Genomic DNA, 19,041 nt, shown 5'->3' with positions numbered 1-19,041 from the left:
ACGATTGTTTACGTTAAAGGCTATTGCCTGCTAGTACAACTTGTTTTTCCCCCGACCTCCAAACTCAGTGAAAAATAGGTCTTTTTCAACCGAACCAAAATTATTTATACACTTTCGACTATGCCCTACAACTTTTCTATTGAAACATTTTACGTGACACCTACCGGTGAAAAAATAAATTTTCCAAAACGGCACAAAATCGTTCGATTTTTCTGAAATTTAGTAACCAAAGCCTTCCATACCTAACAAATAAACCCTGAAAATTTCAGAACCCTAGCATAAATACATTTTGAGAAAATTGGCCTGATCGAGCAAATTGAGACACCCTGTATACACAAAAGTAAATAATCACATAAGTAGTATTTTATAGAATGGTCTATTTGTCAGATAGTCTCCGAACGGGCGTAATTTCCTATCAATACTTTTTTGCATAAAATCTGTCTTGCCCCTGTCGAACGTCGCTGCCAGAACTTTGACAACAGCTTTGGCCGCATAATGATCTATATGCCACAGCGGAGTGGTTAGCACTTTCACCTTACAGCAAGAGGAGACGGGTTCGATCCCAGCTTGTGGCACTGGGTGTAAACTCGGAACAACTCCTTCCGAGTTGAGTTTGCAAGTTCTCTCCCCATTGGTTTAAGGCGTTTTTCCTCGAGCTCATTGGTTTCCACTTCCATAAAAACTTGTCGAGGTTAACGGCAATATTAAGTGTAGGGAGCTGTTGGCTCGCGTGACATGAAGGGCTTGTTACCACCCTTCTACGCATTGTAACCCGGCCACCTGAATTAAAGTCTCTTGATGACTTAGGCCTAAGGTGGTGCCTTTATTATTATTATTATTTAAGTACACACAATCCCCCCGATGTTTTAAATATATTTTAAATATTAAATTTAAATTTGAAAAAAAAAACAATCATCGTATACATTAACTCAATAAATCCAAGAGGAATTTTATCAAAAAATAATTTTTCGAGTTAACTGGTTTTGGAAATAAGGTAGCGAAACGCGAACACGCTAATTTAAATTAATTTTTAGAAAAAACTAATTTTTCGAGTTACATGGTTTTGGAAATAGGGTTACGAAACGCAAACACCTTAATTTAATTTTTAAGCACACCGAAATTATTGAGTTACCTGTTTTTGGAAATAAGGTAGCGAAACGAAAATGTTTTAGTTATATGTATCGATAGCCGCTTCAATAAGGAAATCGACAAGAAGTAATATATCCAAGAGCCAAGACCTGCAAGTTACTGTTTATTTGGTGCTTGTTGAAATGATGGAAACTATTCACCTTTAAACGGAACGTAGTGTTTTTGCTTTGCTTTAATTTGTCAAAAACCGCTACCTGCTTAACCCTTGTTGCACACCGTACAGGTGAAAAGTTTCCATTATTTCAACCAGTACTATATGAACAGTAACTTGCGGGTCCTAGCTCTCGGAAACATTAGTTCTCGTAATTCACTTTAAATTTAAATTTCAACCAAGCCGGTTTTAATTTAAAAAAGTTTGAACGGCGCCGATTTTCCAAAAGTAGGAAAGACGGAACGGAAAAGGAACCAAACTTCTGGAAAACAAAACAACGGAACGGAACCGGAACCAAAATCCCGAAAAATCGTAGTAACGGAATGGAATCGGAACCAAAATTCCGAAAAATCGTAGTAACGGAATGGAATCGGAACCAAAATTCCGAAAAATCGTAGTAACGGAATGGAATCGGAACCAAAATTCCGAAAAATCGTAGTAACGGAACGGAATCGGAACCAAAATCCCGAAAAATCGTAGTAACGGAACGGAATCGGAACCAAAATCCCGAAAAATCGTAGCAACGGAACGGAATCGGAATAAAATATCCGAAAACGGGGATAACGGAACGGGATCTGGGCGAAAGTCCGAAACATCAAAGGGACGGAATCGAAACAACATATGCGGAAAAGGGGATAACGGTAGGCGGTAGCTAGCCTTCCAGGCTTCGACGAGGTGGGTGCACAGACACTTTAAAACTGTATACTAGTCAAATTCAATAAATCATGGAAATTAAAACAGTTTTTTCCAAATTGTTGTAAATATTATACATAATCTAAGGCTTGTAGGTTTTCCTAGGACTGAAAGGAATCGATGGTTCTTACATTTTCGGCGTTGTCAGAAATAATAACTAAACACTGAAAAAAAACGGAGCGGAAACGGAGTAACGGACGGAAAAGGTTGGGGTAAACTAAACGGAACGGAAATGGAAGCAACAATTAAGCTGGTTTCACACTCGACGGAAAATATGCCGGAAAGACGATAATAAACGTCGAGCTGAAAATTGATTCCCATTTGATATACCGCTAACGTTCAACTTTACGCTGCTAATTTTCCGTCGAGTGTGAAACCAGCTTTAGACGATAAATAAAACGGAGTGGAAACGGAAAGAAATCTTACATGGGATAACGAAATGGAACAGAATCGGATGGCAAGGTTAATTACAAATTGAAACGGAACGGAAATGGTTAGAAATACTACACCGGGAAACAAAACGGAACGGAAACGGATAGGAAAACCACATCGGGAAACGGAATGCAATTTTTACTACCCTGCAGCTCTCTACTAGAAGTACCAGAAATTCATGTATTTCGGGTGGGGTGCATTTGGCCGACTCCTCATTTGCCCGACTCCTCATTTGAACAACTTTTCATTTGGCCGACTACTCATATGTCCGAATGCCCATTTGGCCGACAGCTCATTTGGTCGACTTTTAAGTCGGCCAACTGAGCAGACCATATGGCCGACTACTCATTTGGCCGACTACAATTTTAGCCGAAATTCAAGTCGGCCAAATGAGAAACCCATTTGGCCGACTACTCATTTGACCGACTGCTCATTGGGCCGACTACTCATTTGGCCGACTACTCATTTGGCCGACTACTCATTTGGCCGACTACTCATTTGGCCGACTGCTCATTTGGCCGACTGCTCATTTGGCCGACTGCTCATTGGGCCGACTACTCATTGGACCGACTGCTCATTGGACCGACTGCTCATTGGACCGACTGCTCATTGGACCGACTGCTCATTGGACCGACTGCTAATTTGGCCGATAGCTCAGTCGGTCAGATGAACGGCTCATTTGACCGACTGTTTTACTATAGCCTGTCCTATACTATGTCTTTAGTGTTAGGTTGACTTATAGAACGGGCACTGTATTCTAAGTATTGGCGCCTGACGGTGCCGCGCACTCACTTCGCTCGAGCGCTAGGGGGCTGGACCGGCGGGTGGGGTGCATTTGGCCGACTCCGCATTTGGCCGACTTTTCATTTGGCCGACTGCTCATATGTCCGAATGCCCATTTGGCCGACAGCTCATTTGGTCGACTTTTCGGCCAAACGAGTAGTCGGCCAAACGAGCAGTCGGCCAAACGAGCAGTCGGCCAAACGAGCAGTCGGCCAAACGAGCAGTCGGCCAAACGAGCAGTCGGCCAAACGAGCAGTCGGCCAAACGAGCAGTCGGCCAAACGAGCAGTCGGCTAAATGAGTAGTCGGAAAAATGAGCAGTCGGTCTAATGCACTGTCCATTTGGCCGACTGCCCATTTGGCCGACTTCTCAGTCGGACAAATGTGCAGTCGGCCAAATGGACAGTCGGTGTAACGTGTATTTTGTGGTCGGCCAAATGAGAAGTCGGCCAAACGAAACTCTCCCGGACCGGCGCCCCCCCAGCCCCGTTCTTTATAACCAAGCTGGGCCTTCTAAAACGCGACCTAGAGGACAGTACCTAGCCAAACGCACCTAGTATCGTTCAACCGCCAAATGAGTAGTCGGCGAAATGAGTAGTCGGCAAAATGAGTAGTCGGCCAATTGAGCAGTCGTTCAAATGAGCAGTCGTTCAAATGAGCAGCCCGTTTGACCGACTGCTCATTTGTCCGACTACTCATTTGACCGACTGCTCGTTTGGCCAACAGCTCGTTTGACCGACTGCTCGTTTGGCCGACTGCTCGTTTGGCCGACTACTCATTTGACCGACTGCTCATTTGGCCGACTGCTCATTCTTATACGAGCAGTCGGCTAAATGAGTAGTCGGAAAAATGAGCAGTCGGTCTAATGCACTGTCCATTTGGCCGACTGCCCATTTGGCCGAATTCTCAGTCGGCCAAATGGACAGTCGGACAAATGTTCAGTCGGTCAAATGAGCAGTCCATTTGGCCGACTGTCCATATGACCGACTTCTCAGTCGGACAAATGTGCAGTCGGCCAAATGGACAGTCGGCGTAACGTGTATTTTGTGGTCGGCCAAATGAGAAGTCGGCCAAACGAAACTCTCCCGGACCGGCGCCCCCCCAGCCCCGTTCTTTATAACCAAGCTGGGCCTTCTAAAACGCGACCTAGAGGACAGTACCTAGCCAAACGCACCTAGTATCGTTCAACCGCCAAATGAGTAGTCGGCCAAATGAGTAGTTGGCAAAATGAGTAGTCGGCCAATTGAGCAGTCGTTCAAATGAGCAGTCGTTCAAATGAGCAGTCGGCTAAATGAGCAGTCAGTCAAATGAGCAGTCGGTCAAATGCACTGTCCATTTGGCCGACTGCCCATTTGTCCGACTGTGAAGTCGGCCAAATGAGCAGTCGGCCTAATGAGCAGTCCGCCAAATGAGCAGTCCATTTGGCCGACTGTCCATTTGTCCGAATTCTCAGTCGGACAAATGTGCAGTCGACCAAATGGACAGTCGGCGTAACATGTATTTTGTGGTCGGCCAAATGAGAAGTCGGTCAAACGAAACTCTCCCTGTATTTCTGGAAGTACTTTATTCCCAAATGAATGGTTTCCGCAACTAATGATAATGACGCTATAAACTTCAGCAGTTACGTCATTTTCCTGAGTTGCTATTCTTCGATCGTCCGTATTTTTAGTTCGGCGCCTAATGCCATCTAGACGTGGCACTGCATAGTAAAATTTTATTTATTGTATTATATTAATGCACTATTAGTGTTAAATATAAATAGTGTCGTCAAAATGCTCATACTGTATAGGAGATACTGTAATCAAAATGCTCATACTGTATAGGAGATACTGTAACCCCTTTTTTTAAATTTTTTTGGAATTACTAAACGCAGTGTAATTTTTGTACTGCCCCAGTTTCTAATAAGTTATGACGTATTCGCAATGACGTAAGCTACAAAATGTCACCTTTTAGCTAAGTTTGTAAGTGCGTCTCTACTTGTTTTTTGCAGAAAATATCGTGATTCATGTAATAACATGAAGTGTTATAAAGTATTATTCCTTGGTTTGAACATTCTATTACTATTAAAAGACACCTTTGGCTTGCCTGAACAGGGGCAATGGTCTTTTACTATATCACAGGTAAATGATAAATAATTATAAAGAGAAGGACAAAGGCTTAATATATGAAATTTTTCTCGGAAATCGTTATATTATGTGTATAAAATTGTGCTTGTTAATCACGGATATATATAAAATATTGATAAATAAATGTTTTAACAGTCTTCTCACATTGGGGTGGTGAAATCTCTATATAAAGATTCAGTTCTTAAAATATCTGGTATGAAATTTAAATCATAGACCAGTTTGATTTGTTGATTTCTGAATGATACCCTTTTTCAGTATCATGTTCATCAGACAAAAAAGAAAACTCTGATATAACAATTGGTTGGATGATGCGTCAAACGCATTGTTCTGAGGAGTATTTGAATCTAGAATATAGAGTAATAATTAATCAAGCTACCATAGAAATTTAAACTTATTGATAATGACTCCTACTCATTTTTATTGAAGGATTTTGAGCAATATTACAAATCTCCTTATCAATGCATAACATTTCCACCCAAAAAAGTTCGTTTCCTGAAAACCAACTTGACAACTGTAAAGTGTACACAAGCTATAGTTCTTAAGGTATAAAAATAAATTTTTGATAATGATTTGAAATAAACTGAGAATTGTACTATGCTTTAGCCGCCTAATGTTCCTTTCCAAGTTGCGGAAACTACGCAGGTATTTGATAAACTATTAAATTCACCGTGTAAATATATTTCAATTTGCAATGAAAATTTTAAGGACTGCCCTAGTGTTGGTGAAGAATTCTCTGGATATTTTATGAGTAATCATAAATCTGAAAATGAGGCACCAATTGAGAAAGTAAGAATTGAATTAGATTCAAAATAAGAATCTTTTATAGTACAGTCTATTAAAATTATATTTTAGCTCCCTGAACCTCAAGCACAGTCTGAGGTTAAACCTAAAGGAGGTAATTAAATAAAAAATATTTTAATAGTTACACATTTTATCCTAAGCTAAATGTTTACTTTTAGCTAGGGTTAAAAGAGATCAAAACCCCATTCCTGATACAAAGAAAATCATTGTAGACGCGACTAATACCACCAATCAACCCTCAGTTCCTGATGCAAAAACATCAGATAATAAAGATCAAACGGAATCTATAAAATCAAACATTACTGGGAGCCCTGTAGCACCTGTAAGCTTAAATTTGTTCTGGCAAATTTGTGAATGTAGTTAGTAAGATATTGTTTCATTTAGAATGCCAGAGACTTATTAGTTATTGATCGAGATGGTGTTTACCTTTTGGTGGTTTCCGTATCTGCTATGGATGAAGCAAATTTCACAGTAACTTGTGAGTATGCGAAACAATTCTTTTTTCCAATAAGCTCCAAATTTTAAGCAACTTTTTCTTAGTTGATATTAGTTTGAAAGGCCCTCAAGGATATCTATCCGCAGTTGATTGGCCACTTCTTCCAGTAAGAGCTTTGTTGAATTTTCTATTTTCCCTGTAATATTCAATTAACTGTTATTTCAGTTTTATGCTTTTATGTGTGGTATTTACGTAATTTATGCAGTAGTTTGGTTGACTGTTTCCGCAATGCATTGGAGAGAACTTTTGCGTATTCAGTTTTGGATTGGGGGTGTCATTCTTTTAGGTTCGTAAATTCCTATAATACTTTTTTTATTTTAAATTATGAAGTCTTAAGACTTTAATTTTAAAATAGGTCTAATTGAAAAAACTGTGTTCTACGGCGAATATCAGTATATTAATTCTACGGGCCAAGCAGGTAGATTTTGGTTTTAGTTGTGAGAACTTGGTATTTGAAACCAAATTATTTTTTTTTCTTAGCCCATGGTGGCATGCTGTTTGCGGAAGTGTTATCATGCTTCAAACGTACATTGGCTAGATTATTAGTCATTATCGTTAGCTTAGGTTTCGGCATTGTGAAGTAAGAAGCTTATATTTAAGTTGAAACAAATAGTTTTAAATGAATTTCTGGATTTAGGCCACGCTTGGGTTCAGTATTACATCGAATTATAGGCATTGGAGCTCTTTACTTTGTCCTTTGTAGCATAGAGGGTTGCCTTCGAGTCATTAAGGTCTGTGGTTAATTTTCTTTGAGTGTTGGTCTGATGTAATATGTTTTTAAAATATTTTTTATTGGTTTTAAAGTCTAAAAATGACCCTGGAAACCAAACCATGGTTGCGGGAATTCCTCTTGCGGTACTTGACAGTGGTATTTGTTGGTGGATCTTTAGTTCCTTAGTTCACACAACTAGAACCCTTAAGTTAAGGAGAAATGTTGTAAAACTAAGTCTCTATAGACATTTTACCAACACGTTGGTATTTTCCGTACTAGGTACATTTCATATACTGCAGTTTGATCGGCTTTGGTTAGCATTAAAATTGAAAACTGTTTTTCACCTCTGTAGCCTCGGTTGTGTACATGATGTGGTCTTTGTACAATCACAAGCTCACAAATTGCTTGAGCGTAAGATTCTCAATTTCTTTAGTTTACGAAATGGTTTGAATGTTTGTAAAAATCTCGCATTTTCATTGAATTTTTAGGATTGGAAAGAGCTTTGGGTCGATGAGGCCTATTGGCATCTACTCTTTTCTTTATTATTGCTGGTGATCATGTGTCTCTTCAGACCAACCATAAATAATCAGAGGTAGATTTTGGAAGAGAAAAGTCCCTTTTGTTTCATTCTAATGGTTTTTTGGAATTAAGGTACGCATTCACTCCTCTTTTGGATACCGTTGATGAAGAGGAAGAAGATTTACTAGAGAAAGAATCTTCGTCTCTAAACGATGTTTATGGTTAGCTCCCTTTGAAAACTTATATTGTTAGTCATTGGTACTCAAGTTCAAAATCTTTAAATTGTAGGGATGAAAGTCAGGGGGGCCAAAAATCAGTCTGCCTCTGCATCCAAAAAAGAACAGAAAAATGGACTGCAACAAGTATGCTTTACCAATTTAACTTTGTGTTTTAGACAGATTTAACTACAAAATTAAAAATAATTTAAAGGAAGATGATTTAAAATGGGTGGATGAGAACATTCCATCTTCATTATCTGACACGTAAGGTTTTAATGGTTTTTCCTCAATTTTGCTTAATTCTAGGCTCACATTCCTACTTAATTCTGAAAATTATCAATTTTTAGCGCCTTGCCTAGATTGTTGGATTCTGATGAGGTAAAGATAAAATATTTAAAAATAAGCCATAAAATTTCAATACATTGTCTCATTAAATTAGGAAATCATGACAGTGCGTTTCGAGAGGAACAAAATGGAATAAGGATCCTACGAATCCGTGATTGAATGTAATTGCGTCTGGGTTCTTTAGAGTCGCCACTCTACTTTTTTTTTGCATACTTGGCCACTTCGTTAAAACTGAAGCCTGAGGGCACAATTTATCCTAGTCAGGTTTTTTTAAAAGATCGCAAGAAGGCATTTGAAAATATGTAACACATTTCCGTTTGTCCTCTTGCAAAGGCCGCTTTTTATAATTTTCAACAGATTAAGCAAAAGAATTGCAATTTGCATTTCATTAATTATTAAAAAACTTTAACTTCTTGTGATATTATTTAAAAAACCCATTTTTTCTTCACAAATCAGTGTCAAATTTCATCTAGATTTTTTTTGTCTCATTAAAATACTAGAAAATCCACACCTATTCTTAATATTATTCTGACAGAAAAAAAACTTAATTATACTTCATTATTGCCAATGTCAGATAAAACTATAAATTAATAAATAATTCACTTTTACTAAATATTTTGGGGTTCAGTTTTGTCATACTTTTGGGTTCATCAAGGGTATATTCATGGATTAATTAACTTCGCCAAAAAATGGGTTCGCATTGGCTTTTTTTTGTTTCACATGATTTTCCCTTTAATTTCCAAGTGATACATTTAGAAGGCGAGAAGCTTCGAACTCTCAACTTGAATACGATAATTTTCACTTCTCAATATGATATTATATGACGTCGTTCATCTTGGAGAGAGTGAGAATTTATCCATGCTTGCAGGGGCGTAGGAACGTTTTTGATTTTGGGGGATACATTGCGGCCACAATATATGATATTATAAGTGGACAAATATTTGGAAATTTTACTTCAATTTGACCACAAATCGGCTTTTTTTAACAATAGGTACTTTTGTTTTTTTTTTCTTTGTTGTATTATTTGTCAAGGATTACAATAATGCAAAAAGTTTTAACCGCAATTTATTATTTAGCAAGATATGATAAATATAAAATTGTTACTTGCCAGCAATTTTTACCTCGGGAGTCGGGAAATACGACATATTTCGAGATTTTTGTACGTGTTGGATGAGGTAGGACTGATGGCGAATTAGATTTTACGACAAGATATTACAAAATTTTTAAAAAGTGTGCAAACTGAAAATGTGTTTGTTTTACGGAGAATTCAATTCGCTAGATACTAGGTACGATTTCCGTAGGTGGGGTTAATATATGCACCAAGGAGGAGGGAAAATTCCTTCGATTGGGATTGATTCATCTCTCAGTCGCTCTCCCTTTTTTACTAGGTACTGTCCTCTAGGTCGCGTTATAGATGGCACAGCTTGATTAGCAAGAATGGGGCTGGGGTGGCGCCGGGCGCCCCCAGCGCTCGAGCGAAGTGAGTGCGCGGCGCCGTGAGGCGCCAATACTTAGTTTACGATTCCAGTTTCACTTTTAGCTTGGAACTTGCTTATCGGTTGTAGTTTTGCTTTAGACAGATAAATTATGTTTTACTTTTGCTTTCGGTTACTTTACCTAGTCAAAATTTAACTTGGGTTGTGTTGTTGTGTGTTCTTCTGGTTCTCGTTTACTCAATTGTTCTTTTATTAAATTTAGTAATATCTTGCCGTGAAATATATTTCGTCATCAGTCCTACCTCAGTCAACACGTACAAAAATTTCGAAATATATCGTATTTTCTGTTGTAAAAATTGCTGGCAAGTAACAATTTTACATTGATTATATCTTTCTAAATAATAAATTGCGGTTAAAACTTTTTGCATTACTGTAATCCTTGAAAAATGACAAACCAAAAAAACAACAAACACAAAAAAGTACCTATTGTTAAAAAATCCCCAAAAATCTAAAGTTGAATTTGCTCTTAGTTTGTTGTTAAAAGTTTTAAATGACCATTTTATATTTTTCATAATGGTTGTAAAAACTAATTCACAATATTTTTTTTGGGGGGGGGGGGACAAACACATGCTTGGATTAATTCCATGCCTAAACGCATTCTCACGTGACGTCATGCTGCCAAGTCCCTATTGTCAAAAATGAAAATGTGGCCTGCGTTACTTAAAATTGATCATATACATAGTGGAATTGTATGTATTCATTTCACGTACAGTGTAGCCGATTCCACTGCCGAATTCTACATTAGTTGATATGAAATATCACACCCTCAAATAAGTTTTAAGGCCTTTTCACAAGAGCCAGCTTTTTGATCCAACTAGATTAGTCAACTAGTTGGTTCGTGTGAATAAAAGTTCGATGAGTTGATCCACCAAAAATGTACGCGAGAAAAAAATGGATCACTGATCCATTTTTGCTGACTCAACATTTTGATTTAAAAAGTTGGCTCGTGTGAAAAGGTCTTCAGTCAATTTGCTTGACCTTACAATCCGCGTACACGGGAACGTGATATTTGAATTTAGTACCAAAGCACTCGCGCCATCTATCTCCAGATATCTCATTTCCGACCTTGAAATTCATGCGCTTCCGCTTCCTTCTCCACAATAATTGACGGCTTTTAAAATTCATTTTGCACGTGAAAATACCTCTACATGTTATGGTAAAAAAAGCACGCAAAGAAGGCTGTGTGCCCAAGACATGATAAAATTAGCGAATAAGTAGATTAGGCCATTATGAAAAGGGATAAAAAAGCTAAACCCTAAACAAATTTGAAGAAATTTAAAAACTTACTAATAGCTCGTAGCGATAGGTCTTCGAGCAAACAAAAAGACGCGAAACTCGGACCAAATAGATCTTCGAGTGAAAAACTAAATTAAATTAAATAAATTATCCAGAAATTCCAACGGTAGATCGGTTTCGTCCTATTTGGGAGTCATCAGTACCGTGCGGGAAATCTGGCATTCGACTGTTATAAAAGAGAAACTAAGCCTAAACATTAAAAATGTCAAAACGAGTTGCGTAGCAACGGAAAGCCGACATGTAACTGTACTGTTAAGTTAAAAGGAACCACCTATGGACTGCATTGTAAAGGATGATAAAATTGACTTATCTACTTATTCGGCAATTTTATCATCCATGTAACTGTACTGTCGCGCGCTTAAACGTCATTTCAAAATCCGTCAATATTTGTTATTCGGTTTTAGCAAGAATGTATTTATTTATACTCAGAGATTATGAATATGTCTATATTATTTTTAGCGTTTCTCCAATCCCACCAGTTGGGGCCCCCGGTATTCTCCTCCGCTTTAATAAAATGATTAAAATCAAATAATATTGCAATCTCATTGGTTCTTAAAAATTACGTTTGTCGACGCGATTAACGCTGCTGCGAGAACGCAAGAATATGACCGCCTCCTCCCCCCCCCCCCTTAGCGTGACGGGGTTAGGGCCTCAACGTGTCCGTCGATAGTCTCGACATATTCATTATCCCTGAGTATAAATAAATACATTCTTGGTTTTAGGTTTACATTTTAATGAAGTTAAATAATTATGTGATGACACTATATTTTTTTCGTTCTTCAATTTAATTGCTTAGTGTTGGCTTCTTTATTCAGTTATGGAGAAATATATTTCTATAGAGGTTAATAAATTGAACGTTGATATTTGGCGATAAAGAATAATTAATGCCTTCCGTGACATTTCAATTGAAATGTTGAACATAACTCCGTCGTTAAACGAGCTCAAGCATTTATTGTAGCCGACGCGACGGTGGCATAATTGAACCGTTAATGTAAACTATTCAGTAATTATTTGATTTAGTCACATTAAAACTAATCAGATTATTTTATTATCAAACACTGAATTCTGAGGGGTCGGACATTCAGAAAAATCCCGTACGCTCAGCGAAAAATCCAAAATCCGCAAAAAATCCGGCAAAGATTTTCTATTTGTTAACAAATCCACAAAATACTTAGAAAAATCCACAAAATCCATAGAATAAATCTACAAATCCACAAAATCCAGGAGAAAATTCCACAAATCCACAGAAAAATCGAAAATCCACGAAAAATCCCTCAAATAATTTTGGATTTTTTATAAATCATGAATTTTTCACAAATCCACAAAATCCACGATGAAATCCAAAAATCCCCTAAATCCAAGAGAAAAATCCATAAATCCACAAAATCCACAAATCCAGCAAAAAATACCAATTCGAGGATCTTTAAAAAATACAGTTGTATTTTACAAAATTCACAAATCCAGTAGAAAATCCACAAATTCCCAAAATCCAAGAGGTAAATCCGCAAATCCACAAAATCCAAGAGAAAAATCCACAAATCCAGCAAAAAAATACAAATACCGTCGGATTTTTCAAAAATCCACAAATCCAATACAAAATCCACAAATCCGGTGAAAAATCCAAAAAATCCACTGGATTTGCAAATTCCGTACGTTTTTTAATGAATGTCCGACCCCTCGCTGAATTCATTAACCTTAAATTTTTCGGCTTCTGATTGGTCAAATTTGGTCAAATAAAAGTTATTTGAACCAATAATATGGCGAGCAACAACTTTCTAATTGGAACCAAATAAGTAAAACCAACGGTTCTCGAGATAGTTTTTGAATGACCTTGAAGATATGGTTCAAGGGCATTCAATTTTATACTAGTAAATGTCGACCTGCACGATGAATGTTCCATAGAAATTTGAAATTTGAGAAAAAAACCGTTTTATATATAAAAACGATTTATACTTTATATTAACCTTTTGCTACCAGATATATTTGCAAAGGCTAACACTAGATGGGTAATTTAGGTTTCAAAATGGGGACCAATAACCAATAACAACTTACAAGGGAAGGTTTCCTGTGTCCAAACCCCTCTATTGGCCATATCTTTGACAGTACCAAATCGTCACCGTGACTCCCTTCCTTACCCTCTCTTAGTTAGTCTGGCTACACCACTGCAAATAACATTTAAAAATTAAACTAGAAGCGACCTTTATACCTTTTCAGGTAAATTTTGCATATTCGTTAGTAAGTTTCGTCCGTTCCCAGGTAGTAACAACACGTAGTAGCAATAACACGTTATGTACTTTGTTTTATCGAGGTTTCTAAAACCAGCGGAAACACGTTTCTTAAACGTTGATCATGTCACCAGCAGCTAGGAGCATCAAACACAACACCCCACACAAGGAGAACGCAACCCGCTAAAAGTCGTGGATTTTCTTGCGTACATTTTTCATTGGTTAAACGCTTTAGCACCTGCTGCCGTCGGAAGGGGAAAATTCGGAAATTATCTTCCCCCTTTCCGTAAAACGTGCCACGTAAAGGTTCGTCCAATAAAATTTGTACACAACACGGCCTTAACGTGTTTGAAGGCTAGCTGCGTTCTCCTTGTGTTTGTTGCTCCTAGTCACCAGTTAGCATGTGTTTCACCATGGATTTTTAAGATTTAATTTATGCGTAACTTCGGATTATAAAACGCGCCTATTAAGTTGATTTTTGATACAATTACCGTGTTTTTCCAAAAACATGTTCTGCGGGAAGCGTAAATGCAAGGCGAAGCATCGAGGGTAAGAAAATTTCAAGGGGGACAGCCGGAAGAGATACTAGACCTTTAGTTAGGGAAAGGTTTGCCGCCAAAATACGAGATCCCGCATTCCGCGAACGTGAAAACCTTAGGCAACGGTTGGCTTAGTGTACTAAACCATCTATTAATTATTTAACTTATGATTCTTACGCAGGGGCGTATTAACCATTAGGCAGAGTAGGCACGTGACTAGGGCGACATTTTTCTAGGGGAGCTAAAATTCTGAGTCTCTGATAAACCCCCTCGGTCGAAGTACTTGGCTGGCTCCTTCTTAGCTGACAATGCCAAGAAGCGGCAATTGTTTTGGTGCCTAGAGGCGCCGAAAGGGTTAATTCACCCCTGTTCTTACGTTAAGTCACTTTTGATACTAACGTATTACTTCAAAATTTATAAATATTTGTCCCGGTATGCCTACAGATTCGTTAGCTTGTAGGAGAGATGGTTGGTGCCCATTTCCTGGAAGCATTTCGTCTATAAAACGCGATAAAAAGTCGCTAGCTGACTTGGGGCTCGGGTATTAGCCTAGCTGGTTAATGATATCCCCCATAACAGCAAAGTTTATAGAGGAAATGGTTCATATTGAACAGTGTGATCCAAAATTTAGTTCAAGCAAGGGATTTATGCTGCCAGTTATTAAAAATAGACGAAGAGGTAAACGAAATTATATTATCGCCTTAGCGAACTTGTTTTTCCCATTTTCCTACGATGAGTTAAAAGAGCGCCAGAGAGCTTCAAAGTGTGGCTTACTAACCCCTGGAAGTAGGTTGCAACAAGTGCAATACCAAGCAGCAGGGAAACGCGAACATTAAGGTTTGGGTTCGTGTGATAGGTGAAAAAGGAGTTTGTGAACAAATCGGGGTAACCACAGTAAAAAAAGTAAACTTAAACAGTATTTAAAGTCCCCAGGGGCGCAGAAACGTTCTAAAAGTTGGAGGGGGCAAAGAGAAACGAAAAATGGTCTGGAGAATGGTTCTAATCAAAGACTATATATACGCTTCGCTAAATAGACTGGTGTGTTCAATGGCTCAACTTGCATACGATAGCAGACGCTGGTCAAAATTTTCCCTGCATGTGTACTTTTTACTACTATGGAAATTGGCGGGAAAAGACTGAAATTTAAACACAGTTGAGGTTCTATAAGCTTTATATATGCTTTTAAAATGATAATTTGAGCCTTTTGGAGATTTCAACTGACTAAAAAGTTGGAGGGAGCAATAACATTAGTTGCCCCTCCCACCAAAATTCTAGGGAGGGACATTGCCCCCTCCCCCCCCCCGTTTCCTACGCCCCTGAAAGTCCCTGCCTACTTCCAGGGGCTAGTAAGCCACACTTTGAAGCTCTCTGGCGCTCTTTTAACTCATCGTAGGAAAATGGGAAAAACAAGTTCGCTAAAGCGATAATATAATTTCGTTTACCTCTTGGTCTATTTTTAATAACTGGCAGCATAAATCCCTTGCTTGAACTTAATATAAACTTTTATAACCAAAACTCGCGTATTAAGAACGAGATTTGTCATTTATTAGGAATGAGACCCAAAATATAATATACAGGTTGTTTCAAAAGGTTATGCAAAATTTTTAAGGAGTTGTAGGGGGTGAGTTGAGAAGTATGCCTGTTTTTTTTTTTTCATTTTCCTACGATAAGTTAAAAGAGCGCCAGAGGGCTTCAGTCAGCTCACCCACCTCTGCATACAGGCCATAATAAACAAAGTAGTCATTAATAAAGATATTTATTTTCCAAAACTGAAAAATTACTCTGTAATGTTAAGCCTTGGTACAATTATTACATGATTAAAAAGATATGAGATCATGAAAAAGAACAAGTTGGTCATAGGAGGCAATACAGTGATTTCAGTATCACGTGACACAAAGTCACCTATGCTTTTTCCCATAGAGAAAAAATCCCGCACAAAATGGCGGCCATAGCCAAAGCTACGAACTGAAACTACTCTATAGCCATATTATTTTTTTTTTGAAATTTACTTTGTGTGCCTATGAAATTGAATGTCCTTAAGGAATGACGAACAGTTTGATCGGCAAGTTCGATTTTCAAATAAAATAAATTGTGAATTTTATACCGTTTTTCGCGTTCCATTTCTTTAAGTATATATAGGAAATTTAATGAAACTAGGCCCTTAGGAAATTAATCCTCTACAGAATATCTAATTCAATTTAAAATTAAAATTATTTTTTTTTGCTATGTAATTGAGAAGTATATATTGCTTTTAGCAGAGAGTGTATAGTATAGTCTACGATTTTTACGTTACGTGTCATTTTCGACCGCCTCTCACCTGAGTTAGACAACGCTATGCAAATACTTGTACAAATAGTATTCCTTGTTTTAATAAAATTTTCTTCTTTTTTTGTAAAGTGCAATTTTTTTATGGGGAGTTCACCTCTACTGGCCGCTAGGGGTCGATCGGCTCTAGGAGGGGAAGAACTGAAACGAAATCGTTTGGGTTAAATTCAAATGGTCTATGTTTGGTTTTATAGACAGGGAATAATTAGAGGTCGGGGACGGTTAATCTTTATCCATGTTTAAATTGATTTTTTTCGGGGAAAAAATGTAAACATAGAAATTTACCGGTTAATATTTCGGAAAATGTTTAAAAAACATGTATTTTTCGTACAATTTTAGCTTTTTATCGAAAAAAACGTCGTTTTTCCGATAAATTTTACAAATTTATCAAAAAATTAATCGGATAATACAGAAATATAAATTACTTGATCAAAACATTTTACGAATAATTTTGAGCTTTATCTATTGAATAAAAGTTAACCATCCCCGACCTCTAGGAATAATTACTGTTTTTGGAGTAAAGGCGTGTTGAAATGATGATAACTTTTCAAGTGTAAACCAGCACCGTAACCAGGATTGGATTTCAGGGTGGGCACGCAATGGAAAAAAATAAAAAAAAAATAAAAAATTGTACATACAACCATACGGTTCAGGGTGGGCACGGCCCGACCGCCCCCCCCCCTGGTTACGGCCCTGGTGTAATAATTAAAAGCCAAAAAATTTGCATTTATTTATGGAAACATTACTGTTTAGTGTTATATGTTCGCAGGGGATCTATAGGTATCCAAAACCATCATCGAAAAAAAATAATTTAAAGGGAATATAACCTGCAAAGCAATCTTTACGGAAGACCCTTCAATTTTTCAAATTACCCCGTACAGTGGTGCCAAAGATTTCTAAAGCCAAAGGCAAGAGCGGCCCTTTAAATTAACTATTTATTTTGGCCATTTTCTCTAAGTCACTTACGCAGACTACGTTATTATAGTGAGTAACGGGACTCAGGCAGTGTGCGTAGATCGAGGGGTTAGAACAAAAGGGGTGCAAAATCCCCACAGATTAGTTTATGTTGACGGGATTTTTTGAACAGATAAAGGCAAGACAGTTGAGTATTATGAAAAAGGAAGGAGATTGATAGATTGCCACGCTAAATAGTTAGGCGAGTGCGTAAATGTTCACCGAAATTTCAAAAAAGGTCGCCGAAAATTCCCCCTTAATCATTCTTTTTATAAAGTAACGTGTCCTTTTTGTTTAAATGTGGCTCTTACGTCACAGTCTCTTACTTTGACAAGCCTTAGTTTAAGCTGACGAATCTCGGCTCTGCAGGTAGCAAGTAACCTTGTAGGACTACTACTACTACTACTACTACCATCACTACTACACTTTATGATTGTACCAATATATTTGTGTCTTGACCACTTTTTTTTATTCGATTATGCAATGAAAAATATTATCGCCTTCTTGGCAAACTTGTTTCATAAGGTTTTTCCACTTTCCAAAACCAATACGCTCAACACCTGACTGTGTACGGAACCCGTATAAGAGATAAGCGAAAAATTGAAATATCAGCCATAAAAACGGAAGAGCGCGTTCAACAAAAATAACTGTATGCTGATTTTGCAGACAGCTATCTGTTTGTATTTGGATTTTTCGCCATTTCTATCTGGGTTGAAAAGGAGCGAGTGGGCTCGAAAAGCTTCCCCAATATTCTTTTTAATAAAAGTTTATTTTAAACCATGAAGTATCTGTCTCTGTAGTACATTACTTACTATTTACTAGTTTAAATTAACCATGGTTAAATTTTGCGTTTATGATCAGCCTCTCAACTTAGTGCATCTGCTTTTGCCTTATTTATTCAAGAAAGGTACGCTTGAAAGGCCACGAGCGCTTCGAAACAAAGAGGTACAATGTACAAAAATACAATAAAACAGTCGAATTAAATTAAAAGTAACAGAATAATACACAAATTAAGAAAAAAATAGAAAAATGACCCTGCAACTGATATAGGGACACAGATTTTCGCCATATTATTAACTTTAATATCAATAAAAATTAATAATAAAAATTAATCCACCACTCCGGTTTAATTTTTCTACGATGTAATTTTATGAGAGTCCGGTGGACTCTTTACCCCCTTGGAAATATATTTTGGTAGAAGTAACGCGATCGTTTTAAGGGTTTTGAACTGCTGGGCTGCTGCTATTTGCAAGTCTGCCCAAACGTCACCGAGATAATTGCGGATATCAGATTATCAACTGTATCTACATTTATGCTCAGATATTTTCATCGATTTTACACATCCTCTGATCAGTGGCGCCACCTAAAATTTCCAAAAAGCCTTGATTTGGCCAAATCTATTGACTTTTCTTATTCACTTGACAAAAATTTTATTTTTTTCCGGAAAATCCTTCCTTAAAAAATTGCCACCAAAAACTTCATTTTTCAACTTTCCAAACATCTTTTGGGGGTTTCCATCCCCCATCTCCCTAAATAGGATGCCTCTTAAGCGCCACCAATTTCTAAATCCTGGCGACGCCACTGCCTCTGATAAAATCAATTCCATTAATTTAAATTTTAATTTGTTTATTTTAACTCGCTTCTAAAATATATCTATTAAACTGTTCAGCTAACTGAATAATTATGTTGAGATGAATTATAGCAAATCTGATTCTTTAAAACGGAATTTTGAAAAAAATTTTTCATTGACAAAAAACGACTAACTCAATTTTTTTGCGCTCT

General features: G+C 37.5%; 1 protein-coding gene across 1 annotated transcript; it reads left to right on the top strand.

Annotated features, from left to right (window-relative positions):
• The first annotated feature begins 5,069 nt into the window (after window positions 1–5,069).
• On the top strand, window positions 5,070–8,951 carry LOC149942644 (Golgi-pH regulating cation channel). The gene is made up of 23 exons (XM_090178660.1): window positions 5,070–5,134; window positions 5,198–5,327; window positions 5,469–5,526; window positions 5,589–5,689; window positions 5,760–5,876; window positions 5,937–5,975; window positions 6,039–6,119; window positions 6,186–6,228; window positions 6,293–6,456; window positions 6,519–6,612; window positions 6,675–6,736; window positions 6,796–6,916; window positions 6,986–7,048; window positions 7,111–7,210; window positions 7,268–7,361; window positions 7,435–7,621; window positions 7,695–7,753; window positions 7,831–7,934; window positions 7,994–8,082; window positions 8,150–8,223; window positions 8,291–8,343; window positions 8,427–8,457; window positions 8,519–8,951. The coding sequence occupies exons 1-23, from the start codon at window positions 5,130–5,132 to the stop codon at window positions 8,558–8,560; spliced, it is 1,911 nt and encodes a 636-aa protein (XP_090034786.1). The 5' UTR covers window positions 5,070–5,129; the 3' UTR covers window positions 8,561–8,951.
• Window positions 8,952–19,041: the final 10,090 nt, after the last annotated feature.

The sequence above is a fragment of the Leiobunum rupestre genome, chromosome 6, assembly GCF_980474605.1.
Source record: "Leiobunum rupestre chromosome 6, qqLeiRupe1.1.hap1, whole genome shotgun sequence".
Classification (NCBI taxonomy): Eukaryota; Metazoa; Arthropoda; class Arachnida; order Opiliones; family Sclerosomatidae; genus Leiobunum; species Leiobunum rupestre.
Note: the sequence above shows the minus strand (reverse complement) of the source record. Positions and strands in the feature narration are given on the sequence as shown.

Bases quoted from the DNA above. Each gene is read 5' to 3' on its own strand.
- LOC149942644 (XM_090178660.1), top strand. The intron at 5,328-5,468 runs GTAAATGATAAA...ATGTTTTAACAG, and splicing joins GGTCTTTTACTATATCACAG to TCTTCTCACATTGGGGTGGT. The intron at 7,622-7,694 runs GTACATTTCATA...TCACCTCTGTAG, and splicing joins GTTGGTATTTTCCGTACTAG to CCTCGGTTGTGTACATGATG.